This window comes from Antennarius striatus, chromosome 13, assembly GCF_040054535.1.
Source record: "Antennarius striatus isolate MH-2024 chromosome 13, ASM4005453v1, whole genome shotgun sequence".
Lineage (NCBI taxonomy): Eukaryota > Metazoa > Chordata > Actinopteri > Lophiiformes > Antennariidae > Antennarius > Antennarius striatus.
The window spans coordinates 8,462,520-8,483,454 of NC_090788.1; the positions used below are offsets into that span (position 1 = coordinate 8,462,520).

Consider the following 20,935-nt stretch of genomic DNA (forward strand, 5'->3'; position numbering starts at 1 on the left):
GTCAATTCTTGTAGTTAATCTCTGCACAGTAGATGTGTGTGGAATGAGTGTAAGCCAGCACCTCGCCCTGCTGACAGAAAGCTAACCAGGTCAGAGCTTTAAGTTGAGTCTCCTGGAGGAACACAAGAGACACAAATTACGCTCCCACCACTTCATTCATCTGAGAATCTTTTGTGTAAACGTTTGTTTGTATGGTAAAATGCATTTTATTTAATATCCCCAGAAAAATAGGATCTAAAATACTGCCTAATTCAATTTAAAGGCATCATCTGTAGCTATATTAGATTTCATCACATAAGTTTGCCACTGGCGTTTCTCCAAAATCTGCTCCTAAAGCCTATTTCTTTTTATCTTTATTTCATATGGATTTTTTTCTTTCATCAGCAGTTACAGTATTATCTACACTATAAGGTGCACCTAAAAACCTTTAATTTTCTCAATAATCAATTGTGCGCCTTATACTATATATCAAAAAAAGTTTTAAAATAGGCCATTCATTGAAGGTGCGCCTTTTTTAGAATGCTTATCTTCTTCTTTGTCTCATTAACATTCATAGACCTTGCCAGACAGACAAGTGAAGTACTTTGTAACTGCTGGAGTTTAAAGTTGATGAATTTTGGGTACTAAAAAAAAAGAGCAAGAACGCACATACAATTCAATTTTATCTTTCAAATTAAAATTGTAAAGAGATGCATGATATTGTCATGCCAGTAAGTTAAATTTGCAGGAGGAAAGGAAAAAAATTACAATTGAATATACTCTAAGCTTCTCTGGCATAATTTCAACAGATTGCAACCTTTCAAAGACAAATTATTTTTTCAATATAATATTCTTTGCAGCCAACTCTGCTCATTCTTTACTATTGTTGATACTTAATGCAAAATTTCCGGAGGACAACAAAAAATTTTTTTTATCAGTGTCATTGCTGTTATGCTTTAATTGCATTTGATAGAATTTTTTTTTTAACATAATTTAATGTAGTAAAACAGTTGACATGACTTGATTAGTGTTGATTAGTGACAACTTACAAAACGTTGTCTCTTTGTACCTTACGTTGTTGAAAATAATTATATTTACTAATTAAACTCCCTGTGAGTCTAGTAGTCTGTGGAAATGTCACAACAAAATGGAAAAGTTACACATAATATGTGTCATCAAATGGAAAACTGAGGCTGGCTTGATGAAACATTCCATTATCAAACCAAAGCCACAGACTCCATTTTTTTGGTTGAAGGATTGTGATAACAAACTCTCCCTTATGCTCCTGCTCTCTGTCTCCAGGTACTCTACCCTTCTGGAATGTTTTTCAGCCATTCAAGTGCTCCTTCAGGAAGGCCAGAGAAGTATTGAGAGGGCTTAAGGCTTGCGGTGGAGTAAAGATCAGTTTAATTAGTCCACCTCCCACTCAAACATATCTTTTATCCTATGGGTCAGCACCTCCCTCCCTTTTTACCCACGTAAATTGGTCTCTCTCTGCTGTCTGTCTGAATTGTTTGTGCTACATAAGTGTCCCTCTGGACTGTGAGAAAGAGGAGGAGACAGGAATTCCATCAATAATATCATGTTACACAACATCTGCGGTTTTTTAAACCTCATCAATTGTCAGGTGCCATGTACTGTACTTTCAAAAGTACACTCGAACACAGCAGGCACTGATGAACTACACTCAAGCCAAAGGTGACATCTGCTGGTTGAGGGGATAAACTCCACATATGCATAATCAGAATTTATAATATGACATGTGGCTGTTCATCCAACTACAAAATAGGGTGTTGAAATGTCAACACTCTTTGTACGTATCCTGTATTAGTGTGTTAATTCCTTTGTGTAAATACTGCCATGGTCATATGGTGATGGGAAAAAAGTTGAATCTAAACTATATGATAAGATAATAATTACTAGAATTAAGTAAAAAATCAAGCTAAACATTTTTGAACATAAATTATGACTGTCCAAAAAAGACATTGTAATGAATTTCTGATCAAAATTTATGAGAAATGTATTACTTATAAAATACGGTTCCTAATTCTATTAGGTGACATGTAATATGAGTATATTACATAGCATAAATAATATTTACATATAGAAGTAAACTTCTCTTTTACTTCCAAAAAAGGGGTGTAGATTATAAAGTTATATTTGTACTTAGGAGAAGCAAACAAGAATGTATTTTTTAAAAGACGGGGGAAAAAACCCATTGTCTCCAGTAAAATCAATGACAGCTTGTTATTGTTGTTACAGCTTGTTATTGCTATAACTGCTCTTTTTATGAATGAGAGTGATTAAAATATACTGCACGTTAGGGCAGTAAATCATACATGTGCTTCATCATCTACATGGGATTTCTTCAACCTTGAAAGTGAATAATTTAAAGTATTAATATATTTAGCATTAGAATCAATATGTAAGCAATACAATCTTGATGCATTTTTTGGAGAACGTATTCTGAACAACAGCTTTACGTAATCTCTTACAAATGATTACATTTCTGCCCATTTATTATATTTATTACTGTATGCATGTGGTTGATGACTGTTTTTCACACAAATTTAATTTAATGTAGGTCACATTCATTTGAACACAATAGCACTACAAATCACATTACAAATTAGAAAACATAAGTATAAACTGTAATTTGAATAATGGCGTAAAATATAAAACAGATGACATACTATATTCTCAAGGAACCTTATTTTTGATTTCTGATCACTTAAAATTTATCGTACAGCTTGTCACGTATTTAAACACATCATGTGAAGGAACATGAAAATATTCTGTGTACTCAAGATGACTGTCCAAAAACAAAGATTACTAAGACTTCAGAGATGGCTGGGCAGTGACTCTGATATCCAAAGTAAAATAGCGTTTAAAGAAATGTTTGAAAGTTTGATCTCTGACGCCATATATGAGTGGACTTAAACACTTAGGGAAAACAATAAGAATGATAAAAAGAGCATAGTGGAAATTATTGGCCATGGCTGTAGTCTTCGTCCACGTACTGTAGGAGAGAATCATGTTGAACAGAGTAGACGTGAGATACAAGCATAACTGAAGCAGGTGTAATAATACTGTCCTGTGGGCCTTAGTGGCATTACAGTCATTAGAAGAAGCTGATTTCACAGTAATCATGATGGCAATGTATGTATATATGATAATTACGGTCACGGATACAAAATACAAAATGGTGAAAGCCGTGTTTAAAGTCAAATAAATCTGGAGCCTGAAGACCCTGTTTCTGCTGCAGTATTTTGGCACAGTAAATCTGCTGTTCTCGAGAATGAAAAACAACAACAACTGAATGACCGAATCTAAGGAGCCCACAATCCATATAATAGCAATGGATACTTTAGTCCTCCTGATGTTGGCAATGTCAGCATGCCTCAGGGGGTAGCAAACAGCAACATACCTCTCCATAGACATCACAGCAAGGTTGAGGGGTGATATTTGCACAATGGTGGCTGCAAACATTGTAATAACAATACAAACATAGCTGATCATTTTGACTTGGGTTAAACCAAAAATGTACATCAGCATAGTCACCAGGAGCTGGAGAGAGTCAGTGAGGAGCAGATGACCAAACAGGATGTACCGGGAGGACTCCTGGAGGGCAGGCTTTTTGACCAACACAAACAGCATTACACCGTTGACGTAAAAACAGAGAAGACATGGCAGCACACACAGCAGAACTTTAACTGGTATCTGGGATTGATTCAAATGAGGCGCATCTGTCACGTTATTCATGACCGTTATTCATGCAGTGTCTGTAAAAGAAAACAAACAGTACAGACTGACAGTGCAGGCTTGTTCACATTAATTCTGTCAAACAATATTTTAAATGAAATTAACAGCGCGTCACAACAATAAAACATCGTAATAAACACACACACACTCACTCACTCACTCACTCACTCACTCACTCACTCACTCACTCACTCACTCACTCACATACTTACTATGTGTCCCACTGGTTTTCTTTGACTTCATTTGACAATGAAGTTGAAGTTTTGGTGTGCAAGTCTGATTATGTCCACAGTTTAAGTGATCTGCGTGTTGACATCATCACTGTCACAACCAATCGGAGCTCTACATTAGCTGTGGTTTCTTTGAGAAAAGTTTGTGTGCCATTAGAGCATTCAACATTTCTTTCTACATTTACAATAACGTTGACGTGTATTGCTTACATTTTTAATGTAATTTATTTAACATTTATAAACTATCATCAATTGACCCAAAGCATATTTACAGTTTTCTCAAATTGCATTGAAATAAAGCATTTGAGGCACCTGTTCTTTACTTTAGTCATTTTTACAGATATTGTGCTTTTTACTCCATTACATTTGGAGCAAAGGTTTGTAGTTCAACTTACTACTTCCTTTATCCTCCAGATGTGTTTAATTTGAATTATTCTGATAAGATTAAAGAGTTAAGCAAATTTTCCTACCTCTTGATCTAAATGAGTACTTTAAGTACCGTATTGTATAAAGCTAAAAATATTGGTGGGCTGATGCTTCCTTCTGATGGCTTTGGTGGAGAGGTGGGATCCATCCTGGACATGTCAACAGTTCTGTTAATAAGTTTCTTAAATTCAAAAGATATTCTGTGAGGAGCTTTAAAAATGGTTAATTATGAACACGGATCCCAGTTATTTTATGAGATAAAATTCAATTAAAAACATCATGCGTTTTGCATTGTAATATGAATATTACGTTTGCTCATAATAAACACTGAAACTGAAAAAAAAATGTTTGACCCGTCTTAAAGATCATTTGATCAAAAAACGATGGAAGATTTGACCAGCTAGTGACTTTAGACAAAGTCAGAACATCACCGTATGATTGTGTTTCATTCTGCGGGCAACATTTATGCTTTTGTCAAATTTTATCGCAGTTCAGGAGCTCAAGATTCAGGGCTTTGTCCATTAACCATTATTCATTGCACTGTGCAATGGACAGCTCCCCCAACTTCACAGGTGGATGGAAAATTGTTAGATTGTTTGAGTTTTCTTACAGTACAGTTTTATCTAAATATTGAATGACAGGCTGAATGAAAAAACAGTTTTTAGGCTCATGTTCATTCTGTCATCCAGTACAGACAAAAATAAACAATTATGCTGACATTGCTTCACCAAGATATTGATTTGTGGCACCGTAATGGATCGTAATATTTAATAATATTTTAAGTCCTCTAAATGGAAAACTATCTAGGTTTAGGAAAAATGTAAGATAAGGGTATTTCAGGCCAAAAATGATGCAACCATCGAGGATCTCTTCAGAACAAAACAACATGTCAGTGTTGTTTACAGAATCTCATAATGACCTCAGTGTTGCAATTCTTTAGAGGACAATCATTAGAGAGAAATTAATAATTTAAATATGTACATCATTTAGAAAGTAGTTTTTAGTTTGTTGGGCCGCAGAGAGATAATTAACGCACGTGTCCCAGGGAGTAAACCAAGGCACAAGAAGAAAAACATCACCTTCATTAGAGTTTCTAAAACTACAGCAATGTTTTCTGCTGCATTGTAAAGTTTCTTTAACTTGCGGAAAGTGGGCCTCATCCTAGAAGAACCACACAAGGAACTGATGAAGGAAAATCTTGTCTCAAAGCTGTGTTAAAAGCAAAAATTCTGTTAATGCAAGAAATCAAAATGTGGAAAAAGAAAAGAAAATCAAGTGTTTACAATCTTTATTTGCAACTAAGGGTGAATGTTTGTGATTATCGATGAATTTACGAAGACATTTGTTATTATTTATCGATATTAGAAAAAAGATTACACATTAAAAATAGTTTTAACCAGATGTAATATGAATGACATTAAAGCATTCATGTTGTATTATGTAAGTATTTTTACGCTGGATCCCAACAATAAAATTATAACTGTTGCACAAGTCAAAAGGCAGGACTGGGCATGTAGAGGAATAAAAAGGATTTTATTGTCTATGGGTCTGGAACTCATAACCTTAATGATCTGATTCTGCTCCAAGTAGAAAATATGTAGAACATGCAGTGCAAACCTTGACTAGATGTGAAAAGTTATCTGCATGAAACTAAATCTTGGACTCACTACTTTGGATGACGAGAGCAAAAAAAATCTTCCTGAATCGCTTTGCGAAATGATCAACTGAAGATGACTTCACATTATTACAGCATCACCAGTGATGGCTGAAAGTGATGATTTCAAAATTCTGTCAAACACTTAGTCTAAAGACAAAATTATCAGATTGTGTATTTCATTTAGACAGTGATTTATAAATTTTTTGCTAAGTTTGATTGCTTTGTGACTAGAAGACTGACAGCCATTGTTTGTGTGATCACTACATCAATGATCTCAAAATTTTGTTAACATTTAATTTCTGGAAGAAATTTATTGTTCCAAAACTTACAATAAAGACAATGCCACAAGGTCAATATGCAATAGTTTCATGTATGACTGATATTGGTTTAATAGCGTCTAGGAATGATGGATTTAGTAATTCCTAGTCAAACAAATCAAGACTTTGTTCTTAGGTGGGGGTTATATTCTGAGCAAGACAGCAGATTTAAAAAGTTGGAAATAAATGATGATCTCCAAGTCATCATAACTAACGCAGTACAAACAGCAACTACCAAATAGTCATGTGATATTCAGTATAGACTAATTCAGATGCAGGGTGGATGTTATAATTTAATTTCATTCAGTATTTGTAGAACAAACACTGACCATAAAGCTGGTGGTAGCAAAAAAGACTGGACATAGCAGATTTTCCCCATTAGTATAAGTCTAACTTGTGCAATTTTTCATGTTAAAAAAGGTGAGGAAAACTTAAACACAACACATGAACATAAAAACCAATTTAAACACATCTGGTCACATTCCATTCAAAATAAACTATCCATCCATCCATCTTCCACCGCTTATCCGTAGTCGGGTCGCGGGGGCAGCAGCTTCAACAGGGAGCCCCAAACTTCCCTTTCCCCGGCCACATCCACCAGCTCTGACTGGGGGATCCCAAGGCGTTCCCAGGCCAGTGTTGAGATATAATCCCTCCACCTGGTCCTGGGTCTGCCCCGAGGTCTCCTCCCAGCTGGATGTGCCAGAAACACCTCCCTAGGGAGGCGTCCCGGAGGCATCCGCACCAGATGCCCAAACCACCTCAACTGACTCCTTTCTACGCGAAGGAGCAGCGGCTCTACTCTGAACCCCTCGCGAACAGCAGTGTTTCTCACCTTATCTCTAAGGGAGACACCAGCTATCCGCCTGAGAAAGCCCATTTCAGCCGCTTGTATCCGCGATCTCGTTCTTTCGGTCATGACCCATCGCTCATGACCATAGGTGAGGGTAGGAACGAAGATTGAACGGTAGATGGAGAGCTTTGCCTCTCGGCTTAGCTCCCTCTTTGTGACAACAGTGCGGTAAAGCGACTGCAATACCGCTCCTGCTGCCCCAATTCTCCATCCAATCTCACGCTCCATTGTTCCCTCACTCGTGAACAGGACCCCAAGATACTTAAACTCCTTCACTTGTGGAAGGACCTCATTCCCCACTTGGAGAAAGGCATTCCACCGGTTTCCTGCTGAGGACCATGGCCTCAGATTTGGAGGTGCTAATCCTCATCCCCGCCGCTCCACACTCGGCTGCAAACCGGACCAGTGATTGATAGATAGATAGATAGATAGATAGATAGATAGATAGATAGATAGATAGATAGATAGATAGATAGATAGATAGATAGATAGATAGATAGATAGATAGATACTTTATTAATCCCGGAGGAAATTGCAGTGAGCGCTGCAGGTCACAGGCTGATGACGCAAACAGGACCACATCATCTGCAAAAAGCAGTGATGCAATCCTCAGGCCACCAAACTGTAAAGCCTCCTCACCACGACTACGCCTCGATATCCTGTCCATGAAAATCACAAACAGAATTGGTGATAAAGCGCAGCCCTGGCGAAGCCCAACAGCTACTGGGAACAAGTTCGACTTACTGCCGAGAACCCGAACGCAGCTCTCACTTTGGGCGTACAGGGATTGGATGGCCCTGAGGAGAGGCCCCCTCACCCCATACTCCCGCAGTACTTCCCACAGTTTATCCCTGGGGACACGATCATATGCCTTCTCCAAGTCTACAAAACACATGTAGACTGGATGGGCATACTCCCAAGCCCCCTCTAGGATCCCTGTGAGAGTAAAAAGCTGGTCCGTTGTTCCACGACCAGGACGGAACCCACATTGTTCCTCCTCAATCTGAGGCTCGACAATCGGCCGGACCCTCCTTTCCAGCACCTTGGAGTAAACTTTCCCAGGGAGGCTGAGGAGTGTGATGCCCCTGTAGTTGGCACACACCCTCTGGTCCCCCTTTTTAAAAAGAGGAACCACCACCCCAGTCTGCCACTCTTTCGGCACTGTCCCAGACTTCCACGCAATGTTAAAGAGGCGTGTCATCCACGACAGCCCCTTGACACCCAGAGCCTTCAGCATTTCTGGGCGAATCTCATCAACACCCGGGGCTTTGCCACCGTGCAGTTGTTTAACTACCTCGGTGACTTCGCCCCGAGAGATTGACTCTGATCCCCGATCATCCTCCATCTCTGCCTCTGCAACAGAGGACGGGTCAGTTGGGGTAGTTGGATTCAGGAGTTCCTCAAAGTGTTCCTTTCACCGACCGACAACCTCCTCAGTTGAAGTCAACAGTGTCCCATCGTTGCTGTATACAGCTTGGATGGTTCCCCGTTTCCCCCTCCTGAGGTGTCGGACAGTCCTCAAGAACAACTTTGGTGCCGTCCGATAGTCCTTCTCCATGGCCTCTCCGAACTCCTCCCACACCCTCTGTTTTGCCTCCATCACAGCCGAGGCTGCAGTCCTTTTGGCCTGTCGGTACCCTGCAACTGCTTCAGGAGTCCCCAGGGACAACATGCCCCTGAAGGCCTCCTTCTTCAGTCGGACGGCTTCCCTGACCACCGGAGTCCACCACGGTGTTCAAGGATTACCGCCCCTTGAGGCACCCAAGACCTTGAGACTTGGGCTTACCAGGTCTATCCAAAGGTTTCCTCCGCCAACGGACCCAACTCACCACCAGGTGGTGATCAGTTGACAGCTCTGCCCCTCTCTTCACCCGAGTGTCCAAAACACACGGTTGAAGATCAGATGATACGATCACAAGATCAATCATTGACCAATCATGGTGTTAGTTATGAACAATCCGTGACTAGCACAGAAGTCCAACAACATAACACCGCTCGGGTTCAGATCAGGGAGGCCATTCCTCCCAATCACGCCCCTCCAAGTGTCTCCATCATTGCCGACGTGTGCGTTGAAGTCCCCCAGGAGAACAATGGTGTCCCCTGCAGGGATCCCTTCAAGGACCCCATTTAGGGACCCCAAGAAGGCCGAATACTCTGAACTGATATTTGGTGCATATGCACAAACAACAGTCAGAGTTTCTCCCCCCCACAGCCTTAAGGCGTAAGGAAGCGACCCTCTCATCCACCGGGGTAAACTCCAACACAGCCGCGCTTAGCCGGGGGCTTGTGAGTATCCCCACACCCGCCCTGCGCCTCACGCCTGAGTAAAACAAGGTCCAACCCCTATCCAGGAGTTTGGATCCAGAACCGAGGCTATGCGTGGAGGTAAGCCCCACCAGATCCAACTGGTAACGCTCCACCTCCAACACAAGTTCCGGCTCCTTCCCCGCCAGTGAGGTGACATTCCACGTCCCCAAAGCCAACTTCTGCCACCCGGATCTGGTCCGTCGTGACCCCCTGTTGTCACTGCCACCCATATGGCAGCGCACCCGACCCCATCGGTCTGCCCTGCGGGTGGTGGGTCCACAGGGGTGGGAAGAATCTACGTTGCCTTTTCGGGCTGAGCCCGGCCGGGCCCCGTGGCAGACCCGGCCACCAGGCGCTCGCTGACGGGCCCTCCGTCCAGGCCTGGCTCCAGACGTGGGCCCCGGGCTTCCTCCGGGCAGGGTCAATTTAAACACATCTGGTCACATTCCATTCAAAATAAACTACCAAATTGAAAATGATCATGATGTCTTTTAATACACATTCTAAATATACAAGCATGAGTGATATTTTACAAGTATCCATCTTCAATCATTACTTGAATCAAAATATTAAACACAAAAATATTGACAATGATGCAATCATTCCAAAGAAATATTAAACGAACCACATTACTTGAGAAATGAAAAAATACATTGTAAAATAAAAGTACACTTAAAATCCAGTGTCTTAAAATAAATATAAGGCAAAGCTGAAAGGCAAAGTATCTACATAACAAAATAATAATATTCATTAATTTGCAGTAATATTGTAAGAGGATGTGATTGAATCTTCAACATTTCCTTTGTAACTACTGCCAATAGGTAGACTGTAGACTGGAAATTATCTGTGGACACAATGTCACATAGAATCAATGACAATAAAAAAAACCCACTGTTACATTTCTATTACATTAAATTTCTTTTGAAAAATCCCCTTCAGTGTATGTATGTATTCTCTGGTAGGATGTACACTTACCACATGTATCCTTCCTTAAAATCAGTGAATTTGTGCCGAACCATAAATGTTGCTAAAGCATCTGCAACCTGCAGCACATTGGAAAATTCAAGTTATGCTAAACAAAATGTGGATCACACTGAGAACACAGAACAAAAACACAAATCCCTCTATTGTTTATACAAGCAGACACTATAAAGTAATAAGGTAGTACTTTTGGAGAATTCACAGACAACAATCAATCTAACTTTATCAGACAGCACATTCAAAGAAAAGGCCTTTACCTTTTCAGGAGCGTCCTCATGAACAGCATGACCACACTGAGGGAGGACCTGCATCTGAAACTTTCCTGTGAAAAAAACAGTATGTTTAATGTTGAGATGTGTGTGTGTGTGTGTGTGTGTGTGTGTGTGTGTGTGTGTGTGTGTGTGTTTGTTTGTGTGTGTGTGTGTGTGTGTGTGTTGCTTACCTTGCATCTGTCCAATAGTAAGGTCTTTGTCAAGCCTGTCTACACCTGCACAACGGATTAAGTCCAGGGTGAAAATTTGCAATCAAAGACAAAACTACTTGTTATAAAACTACATTTATTTCCATTCTAATTACCTAAACATTATCTGAAAAATCCAAATGTTAAATCAACTTTTTTTAAATATACATTTGGTATATGAAAAAATATCATACATCCATTGTAGGAAACAGATCTAACCTGCGAGCAGAAGCAGTTTAGGTACACGGCAGGTGAGAAAGAGAGCCGATAAGCCTTGGAACCAGCCCTCCCAGTATTTTTCAGTCTTTGACAGCTCCACTCGCCAGGTAAAAATGCTTTCCTTTTTAATCTGTAACAGAGGAATAAAGCTGATGACTCATACAATGAAGTAATGGGAAAGAGTAGTGGAAGATAGACTAAGGGCAGAAGTGAGCATTTGTGAGCAGCAGTATGGTTTCATGCCAAAAAAAGAGTACTACAGATGCAGTATTTGCTTTGAGGATGTTGATAGAGAAGTACAGAGAAGGCCAAGGGAGCTGCATTGTATTTTTGTACATCCGGAAAAAGCTTATGACAGGGTGCCCAGAAAGGAACTGTGGTATTATATGATAAAGTCTGGAGTGGCAGACAAGTCTGTTAGAGCGGTGCAGGACATGTATGAAGACTGTAAGACAGTGGTGAGGTGTGCTGTAAGTGTGACAGAGAGTTCAAGTGGGACTGCATCAGGGATCAGCTCTGAGCCCCTTCTTGTTCGCTATGGTGATGGACAGGCTGACAGACGGGGTTAGACATGAATCTCCATGGACTATGATGTTTGCAGATGACATTGTGATCTGTAGTGAGAGCATGGAACAGGTGGAGGAGAAGCTAGAGAGGCGGAGGTTTGTCCTGGAAAGGAGAGGGATGAAGGTTAGCCGCAGTAAGACAGAGTACATGTGTGTGAATGAGAGGGACCCGAGTGGGAGACTGAGGGTACAGGGAGAAGAGATCAAGAAAGTGGAGGATTTTAAGTACAGTATTTTCCGCACTATGAGGCGCACCTAAAAGCCTATAATTTTTTTCATAATCCTGTGGTGCGTTTTATAATCTGGTGCAACTTGTATATGGATAAATATTCACATTAGTATTTGTTAAAAACAAGACAGCTGAAAAAAAGCCGGCAGTCTGGCCCGCAGTCATGCCACACTATGTCACCAGGGGCACCCTCAGAGAGTATTCAGGCCTACGCCCCCTAACAACGGTAATCAAGGGGCGTCGCCAAAGTCCCACTGACCTGCTGCCTGACGGCAGAGCAGCCTGCGATGACCGGCTACGATAACGTAGCAAAACATAGGGAATTTTCAACAACTCTATTAATATAGTTTGACTGACTGACTGATCTCAGTATTTCCCAACAACTGTCGCGCCAGAAATAACCCACTTTAAACTTAATTGGAGTAATTGGAATCACTAGATTCCAGATTACAGCACAATGGTATTCATTGTGTTGTAATCTGGAATCTAGTGAAGGTCCATTCTATTAGTCTGCGGAAACACATGGAGAAACTGGCATAAAGGCGAATGAAAGACCCTCAAAGCTGAACTTCCAGCCTTTTCTGAAATTTCAAGAGCTGAGTCACTGCTAGACAACGGTACCTGGTGTGCTGCAATTGATTTGCAAATGTAGTTGATACCTGAAACAACAAGTTACGGGTGGGGGTGCACATTTAGGTTTGTGTATTCTGTCTGGCAGTGACGTGCTGTGAGATTCACGGCAGTGAGACACCAACAATAAAGTCAGTTCTAGGAGTAAAACAGCATCGCATTTGCCAGTAAATTAGCAGCCTGACATTAAAAACTGGTTTAATAATTGTTTAGGACACACAGCAGCAAATAGCTGCACCTCGTCTCCGACTACCGATCGATTGAAACAATATTTAATTAATAAAGACGAACGTCGGAGCTTAAATATCTGCTTGAACTTCAGATCAGGAAATAATCTGCCCTGTTCGAACTGAGTGGTTCACTCCTAATAAATTTAACCAGTGTTTAATGTCAGGTTTTTTACAGTTTTTTTACAGTCGCCAACAAGCGTTTGTCCAAACAGCAGTCACAATTTCAAAACTCTAAACACAATTAGCACATCATACATCTTTTGTGGCCATACCATTCACACATTTCATGTTGTTTTCACTCAATATGCAGTCAGTGAACATATTTCCACAATGCTTTCATTTTCTTATCAGACAAGCTATACCTCCCAACAAAATTATGGATGGTTTTTTTATTATCTACGAATGTTAACACACAACATCCCACAATAGCAACAATAATATTCCAAACCTTAGATGCAGTATAAAAACCTTGTGTCTGCAATGATATCAGTTCAAAAACAATATATTGCAGCTGATAAACAATTGAAAATTTTTTTTTAATTATATTTTTTTAATTTTATATACTCCATTAATCCTGAAAGGGAAATTAGTGGCACACTCTCGTCTTAGTAATTCATACGTGCATATATTAGTGTGAACAGGCCCTGAACACACACTCCCACACACAGGTGTCCTGTACGCATGCAGGGGCGGGGGAAGAGTGGCGGGCAGCTCCTTTATGGTGCACCCAAATGAGGAACTTGTAAGGGTGACGGCGCTTTGTTCAAGGGCGCGTCGGCAGTGCTCCGGAGGTGAGCTGACACCTCCCACTGTCAGCTCACACTCTGGGTATTTTTGGGTGGGAGGGGGAATCGAACCGCCAATCTTGGAACATTGGGCTCTCCCAGTGAGTCACTGCCCCCCCATTGACACACAGCTGATTATTGCCAAGGGTGGATCTGCCATACCCAGCAGTTCCATCCCAGGTGCATCGCCTTGGATGATATCAGAGATCGTAGAGATTAGAGACGGTAATTTTGTGTTTTTTTACGTAACCCCCCCACCCCTCACACACACACACACACACACACACACACACACACACACACACACGCCTTTTTACTTTTTTCCGGGCTTTTTGCTGTTGTTTCGTTTTTTGTTCAGAAAGCTCTTGTGGGTTTCATGTCTATTTTGTTCACTGTAAGCTTTTTCTTTTCTATCATATTGTAAACGGTATTTTTACTGTACCTCCTGTAATAAACTGTAAAGACAAAAAACCTGATTTGCTCTTTACTGGAATGCTTTTGAATGTGAAAATTGCATGTGGACATAAAGTTCCCAACCAAGACATTTTGTGTACATTTTGCAGGCAAATACCATTAAAACTGAAGCATAAAAGTCTATGTAATTTTTCAAATGTCAACGATACCCAGTATTTTGAAACCTGGTGTACTTTGATTGACTGCATGTACCTTATGAAGTGAAAACAAGCATTATTGTTTGACAAAGTAATTTCATTTTGAGTCAAATATCCAGTGTTAGAGTTAGTGTTAATTTAACAAAATGTGTTTTGAGAAGAAAAATAACCATTTGGTCAATTGTGCTTTCTAGGTGTGAGTCTGTGTTAAGAGTATAGAAAAAAGGAAGGCATAAATGCAACAAAAAGTTGTGTTTTCAAAAAGTTCCAGCATCGTGTGGACAGGGCCCAAGATGGCAAAGTGATCAGGTTTCCTTGATGAGGCTCAGACCCCGTCCACACGATGACGGATTTTTTGGAAAACACAACTTTTGAAAACGCATCGAAAACGATTCGCGTCAACATGACAGGGTTTTCAAAAAAAATCTCCGTCCACCCGTAAACGCATCAGTGCGTTTTCGAAGACGGCAGTATTGAGTCAAATTTGATCAAATAGGAATCCTCCATGTTTTGTTGTCACAAAACGCCTGCAAGAATGCTGCCATTAACAAGGTTCGTACATCCATCATGTTTGTACACACGGGCCCATAAATATGATGTCACAGTGGTTTTTGTCGCAGGAAAGACGTCAGCGTTTTTAAAAAGTTGCGGATAAACCGTCCACATGACAATGCAGACCCAGCGTTTTTAAAAAATCCACCTAGGCCAGCGTTTTCAAAAAGTTGTGTTTGCGTTCCGGATATCTGCGTTTTCAAAAAGTTCCGGCATCGTGTGGACGGGGCCTCAGAATCGCTTCATTGACATAACAATAGCCGTTCACAACTGTTTAAAGGTACTCACAGTCATGGATGCCCTATCTAGTGGACGGACAGCGCAATCTATTTTAATTTTTTTATTCCATGCGCCTGATGATCGGGTGTGCCTTACATATGAAATAAATTATAAAATAAACAATTCATTAAAGGTGCGTCTTATAATCCAGTGGGCCTTATAGTGCAGAAAATACTGTATTTAGGGTCAACAGTCCAGAGAAATGGAGTGTGGAAAAGAGGTGAAGAAGCATGTACAGGCAGGATGGAAAGGGTGGGGAAAAGTGTCAGGTGTGATGTGTGATAGTTGTGTGACGACAAAGAGACATTTCACAACAAGACAGTACCTCTTGGTCGTCTTCCTTCATCCTTTTCTTGTTAGATTCTGCTTCAGCTTCTTCATCTTCTTCCTCTTCTATGATACCTTCACCAATGCTGTTTGACATACATGGATTGTTTGTGGATTCTTCACATCTGCAAATATCAACACAGTAAATTATAATAAGAATGACGATTAAGAACTTCACGACACATAAAACAGATTAGAAACATCATAGCCATACTTTTTCACCTGTCCTCCCATTGACACTCGTGCTGATTCAATGTTTCGTATCTGGCCACTCTTCACACTATTGACAAAAAAAAGGCAAACAAATCTTCAGACACTTGTCCTATTAATTTGGTTTAGCAAACAATCCACAATAATCATGTTTCGTGTTTACCTCCACTCAATGGCATTCTCGAGGGATTTAAATGTCTTAGGCCGACTTCTGAGGAAATTCTGCATACTGTTCAAAGCATCCATTGCTGTACCTAAACGCAGTTAAACATTATGTCAATGAAATCTCAATAGTGAGCTCAGACTTAATTAAAGTAGTAACATTTTCTAACAAATTATCTGCAAACCTCAGTAGCAGTAGTAAATACAACTAAGCATCTTCTATGATAGTAGCTTTTGTTTATGAAATTGCCAGTTATTACCTTCTACAACATCAATGACACAGAGACCAAGCAGAGATGGTATATGATTCGCACTGGCTGTGTGAACTGCGATGGCCCCACCCATGCTATGTCCAATAATCATGATTGGTGGCGGGTTCTCTCCATAAAGCGCCTCCACCACTTTGCCAATGTCCCTTTTGAAAAACAAGTAATAGTCTGTTATGCTTGCTCTGTGTCCACCACGCGTCAGTGTACCTGAATATACGCTCACAGGCTGTGTCACAAGTCTGCATGCGATTCTTATAGGGACAGTAAAGTTAATTTCAAGTGACATCTATTTTTCATAATGATGAATAACATATAAGAAAAAATAAATTTTATATATGTTGCATCATCCAGTATTTATTCTGAATACCCAAGGTTTAGTGGATAATTATTTAATGCCTGGAGCTACTGGAGGTATTGTATAAATGTTTTTATGACCAGATTATCATGCAATTATGGCACTCGTGAAAAATAAACAATATCAAACGTGATAGACAGAGAAATTGACGGGGTTCATTTCCCCTGGGGCTTGTTAGTAGTTGACAACAATTACCTCAGATTTCGGGGGGATATCTCCTTGATTTGGTTTACTGAGGGTATGGAAAAGTTGAACGTGCTAAAGATGCTAACGCGCTAGCCCGTCAATGGGATTGTCCATATTATGTTAGCATTGAGCTAACCGCCATTTATTACTATTGGACTGTGTGGAATTATTTGAATTATTGTTGCTACAGTGAATTTATTTGAAAGTCGTGTCTTTTTGCTGTTCTGTTGTCACAACCGTTCACTGCACAGGTGACCATGATATTTTTGGTGTTAATCGAGTCTAGAATTGCATTGTTTCTTATGGCTGCTAAGCTATGTTTGGCCACAGTGACGTATGACGCCCACGTGACCACTGAATGCGGAAGCTGCTGCGGCGCAGATTTTAAGCTTTTTTGACCAAACGGATGATGCTACACATATAAAATTTATTTTTTCTTCCAGTTCTCATAATGATTAATAACATATATGTCACTTAAAATTAACTTTACTGTCCCTTTAACACTGCACACATCAACTTACTTGGCCATTGTGTCTGACGAGAGATCATCAGGATTTTTCACTTTGGTGTCACCTGCATGACAAAGGGACAAGCACATTTGATAATATGAACCATAAAAACTTGTGAAAACACAAACATTGACCAGTGACACTTAGTAATGTGAGCTGATCACACCAAGGACAATTAGTTTCTCATCACAAGAAGTAAAGATTTGATACAGCCTTTTTACTTCTTAAAAATATTGTGATAGTAGAGTTGTAATACAAACAACAAAATATCAAGTGACAGCAAATTCTCCTATGGACAGTTTTATTTCACCATCCTACCCTTTATACTATTTAAATAGATTCAATCTAAAACTAATTTTCAATTATCATGTATCATAACTTGGCATAACTTGGCCTTTCGACTACAGAAATTTTAACCAGTGAAGGACACAGAATCACAGGATATTTATTCAAGTTGACATTTTTAGAAACTATGATTACAAAGGGATTTATAATGCTGCCAAACAAAATTAACGAAGGAATCAAGAGCTTAATTTCCTGAATAGATTTTGAATAATTTTTTTTTTGTGACCACCTATATTTACCATGAGCGCGAAGGTCCATAGCCACCACCCTGCAGTTGATCCTGCTATATATAACAGCCTGCAAAGACACATGGACACCACTTAAAATCACACAAGTATTTTACATATATTTTGGTTTGGATGAACATCATAGTTACAACATGAAGCATGTGTGTAATATTTATTATGCTCACAGTGAACACTGCCCAGGAGAGTGCAGAGTGACCTCCTCCATGCAGCAGAAGCAGCACAGGACCATGGGATCCGCTGCAGTAAATTCGGAAAATGTTCTTGGCAGTCAAGGAAATCCATGCAAGAGCTGTCAGAGTAACAAACTAAAGACACATGGCTAAATAAAAGGGAATAATGGTTAATTCTAAAAACTGAGCATCTCCACCATTCTGAAAGTGCCCTGGTATATTGAAAAAGCTAAATCTGACACAGCCTAGTTAGATTTGATTGCAATGCTACAGGTTAAATCATCCATGCTGAACTTTTTCCATAAGCAGTATTCAAGGATATATCTTTGCCATTTTCATTCTCCACCTCAACATCTTCCATGGTTTCAAAGTAGTGACTCCAAGGCAGGGGGGAGAAATCTCTCTTCCGTCCAGGTCTGGAGAGAAAAAAAGAGGAAAAGATTCAAGTTGATCTTGTTTGGTAATTCCCAATCAGGAAATTGTTTTTATGGTGTGTTAGACATATGTAGGGCAGGCATGCATGCGTACGCACACGTGCCTATAGACATGCTCATAACCAAGCAGGTGTGCAGGGAAACGGTGAATTGTGTGGTTTTGAGATTTGGTGCCTTGCTCAAGGGGACTTTGGATTTGTCCAGGAGGTAAACAGGCACCTCTCCAGCTAGGAGTCAACACTCCATGCTGGTCTTGAACTGATTACCCACCGGTTCCGAAGACAAATCCCTGTGGATTGAGCTACTGCCACCCCAAAGTTATACAAATCTTATTGTTGCAAGATTCTTAGGACAAAATGAACAAGACAGAAATATCTGGACTGTGTTTCCATGAAGATGAAGAACTAGCTCTGTGACTTAATCTGTCTGCATAGTGGATTTAACATATGACAAGATGTTCTCATCCAGTGCAAGCAATATTTTCAAGATTTAATCAAATCCAAATTACACATCAACTTCATATTTCACAATTTGAATCAGTGTCATTCTTTGTGATATCATTAGATCACACCTCAGATCATTTCTGCCTTATATAACCAGTTCCACTAGCTGTTTAAACAAGCAGGAAACTAAAAAAAAACAACAACAAATATCCAAACATTGTTTTTAGTATGTAATCAATGCTTACTAATCCTGACATATTTCAATAATCGTTGATTATCTAATGGTCAGTGACAACACTACTACTTTAACCTGAAATGTAGAGTTTGTCACATTTCCAAACTGCGTTTTGTCGACTGCAGTCAGTCAAAACGCCGGCAAAATAGCTTGCAAGCTAACTTAATTTACCAATCACCACCTGAGCTGCCTGATCTTAAGGAACGGTGAAGACGATAGCAATGAAAAAGTAAGCAGCCGATGTAATAGTAATAAGATAAAACAAACCCATTTACACAGTTGACATAGTTACCATAATGCTACAAAGACGCTAGCTAACTTACCCCATTTTCATTTTGGAGCCGGACTGAAAACCACCGGGCATCGGAGGTCTAGACGCTAACAAATTTAAATGCAACTGTTTCTCCATGTTGTCGAAAACAGGGGCTGGGCTCTGTCAAGAATTGTTTAATAAGACATCCCCTCTCTTACGCAGCATATGACTGTTCGACACAACCAGCAATACTATGCAGGCATTGGGTAAATTTCAGCTGACGTTAGGTTTCTACGATCTGTGACAAGCTAATGGCTAGCGCTCTTCTTCTGCTGCTGCTGATTCTCCTTTGATCATTTTGAGCTGGCTTCTTCCTTGAATTCATTTCACAAGTACATTAGTCCATTCAAAGCATTACTGCCATCTAGTGGTAAATAATGACGTACATCTACGTGGCGTACAAATGTATCCACAAGAGGACACAAGCCACTGTCTTATTATGCCGGTCCCAAGCCCGGATAAATACAGAGGGTTGCGTCAGGAAGGACATCCAGTGTAAAACTTTTGCCAAATCAAACATGCGAATCAAACCTATGACTTCTATACCAGATCGGTCGAGGCCTGGGTTTACAACGACCGCCATCGGTGCTGTTGGGGTGCTGGTGGAAATTGGACTACTGTTGGTCGAAGCAGGGGAGGAGGAAAGTGTGTTCGTAGGAAGAGAGAGAAGAGGAACGCCAAGAGTATAGGACTGACAGTAGGGACGTTGAATGTTGGAACTATGACAGGAAAAGGTAGAGAGTTGGTTGACATGACGCAGAGAGGTAAGGTAGACGTACTCGTGTGTCCAGGAGACCAGGTGGAAAGGTAGCAAGGCTAGAAGTCTAGGAGCAGGGTTCAAGTTGTTCTATCATGGTGTAGATAGGAAGAGAAATGGAGTAGGAGTTATCTTGAAAGAGGAGTTTGTTGGGAATGTCCTGGAGGTAAAAAGAGTGTCAGATAGAGTGATGAATCTGAAGCTAGAAATCGAAGGTGTGATGTTCAATGTTGTTAGTGGGTATGCTCCACAGGTAGGATGTGAGCTGGAGAAGGAGAAATTGATGCAGAGCATACCTAGAAGTGAGAGAGTTGTCATTGGTGCAGACTTCAATAGACATGTTGGTGCAGGAAACAGAGGTGATGAGGATGTGATAGGCAGGTTCGGTATCCAGGAGAGGAACGCAGAAAGACAGATGGTAGTTGACTTTGCAAAAAGGATGGAAATGGCTATAGTGAATACTTTCTTCCAGAAGAGGCAGGAACATACAGTAGGGTGACCTATAAGAGCGGAGGTAGGACCACACAGGTAGACTACATCTTGTGTAGACGGTGTAATCTGAAGGAGGTCAGTGACTGTAAAGTAGTGGTAGGTGAGAGTGTAGCCAAACAGCATAGGATGGTGGTGTGTAAGATGACTCTGGTGGTGAGGAAGATCAAGAGGGCAAAGGCAGAGCAGAAGACAAAATGGTGGAAGCTGAAAAAGGAAGAGTGTTGCATGACTTTTAGGAAGGAGTTAAGACAGGCTGTGGGTGGTCAGGAGGTGCTTCCAGATGACTGGACAACTACAGCTAATGTGACCAGGGAGACAGGTAGGAGAGAACTTGGTGTGTCATCTGGAAGGGAAGTAGATAAGGAGACTTGGTGGTGGAATGAGGAGGTACAGGAGTGTATACAGAG

General features: G+C 40.5%; 2 protein-coding genes across 2 annotated transcripts; both read right to left on the reverse strand.

Moving 5' to 3' along the window:
- Nucleotides 1-2,502: 2,502 nt before the first annotated feature.
- On the reverse strand, nucleotides 2,503-3,800 carry LOC137606728 (odorant receptor 131-2-like). Its single transcript, XM_068332122.1, has one exon. It carries the CDS (start codon nucleotides 3,739-3,741, stop codon nucleotides 2,812-2,814), a length of 930 nt encoding a protein of 309 aa, XP_068188223.1. The 5' UTR covers nucleotides 3,742-3,800; the 3' UTR covers nucleotides 2,503-2,811.
- Nucleotides 3,801-9,923: 6,123 nt separating this feature from the next.
- On the reverse strand, nucleotides 9,924-19,560 carry ppme1 (protein phosphatase methylesterase 1). Its single transcript, XM_068331045.1, has 14 exons — nucleotides 19,290-19,560; nucleotides 18,175-18,270; nucleotides 17,849-17,939; nucleotides 17,676-17,733; nucleotides 17,104-17,155; nucleotides 16,033-16,187; nucleotides 15,774-15,864; nucleotides 15,615-15,680; nucleotides 15,399-15,525; nucleotides 11,192-11,321; nucleotides 10,955-10,999; nucleotides 10,770-10,834; nucleotides 10,507-10,574; nucleotides 9,924-10,375 (listed from the first exon to the last, which is right to left on the reverse strand). Coding segments are annotated over exons 1-14 (1,131 nt in total). The 5' UTR covers nucleotides 19,376-19,560; the 3' UTR covers nucleotides 9,924-10,374.
- Nucleotides 19,561-20,935: the final 1,375 nt, after the last annotated feature.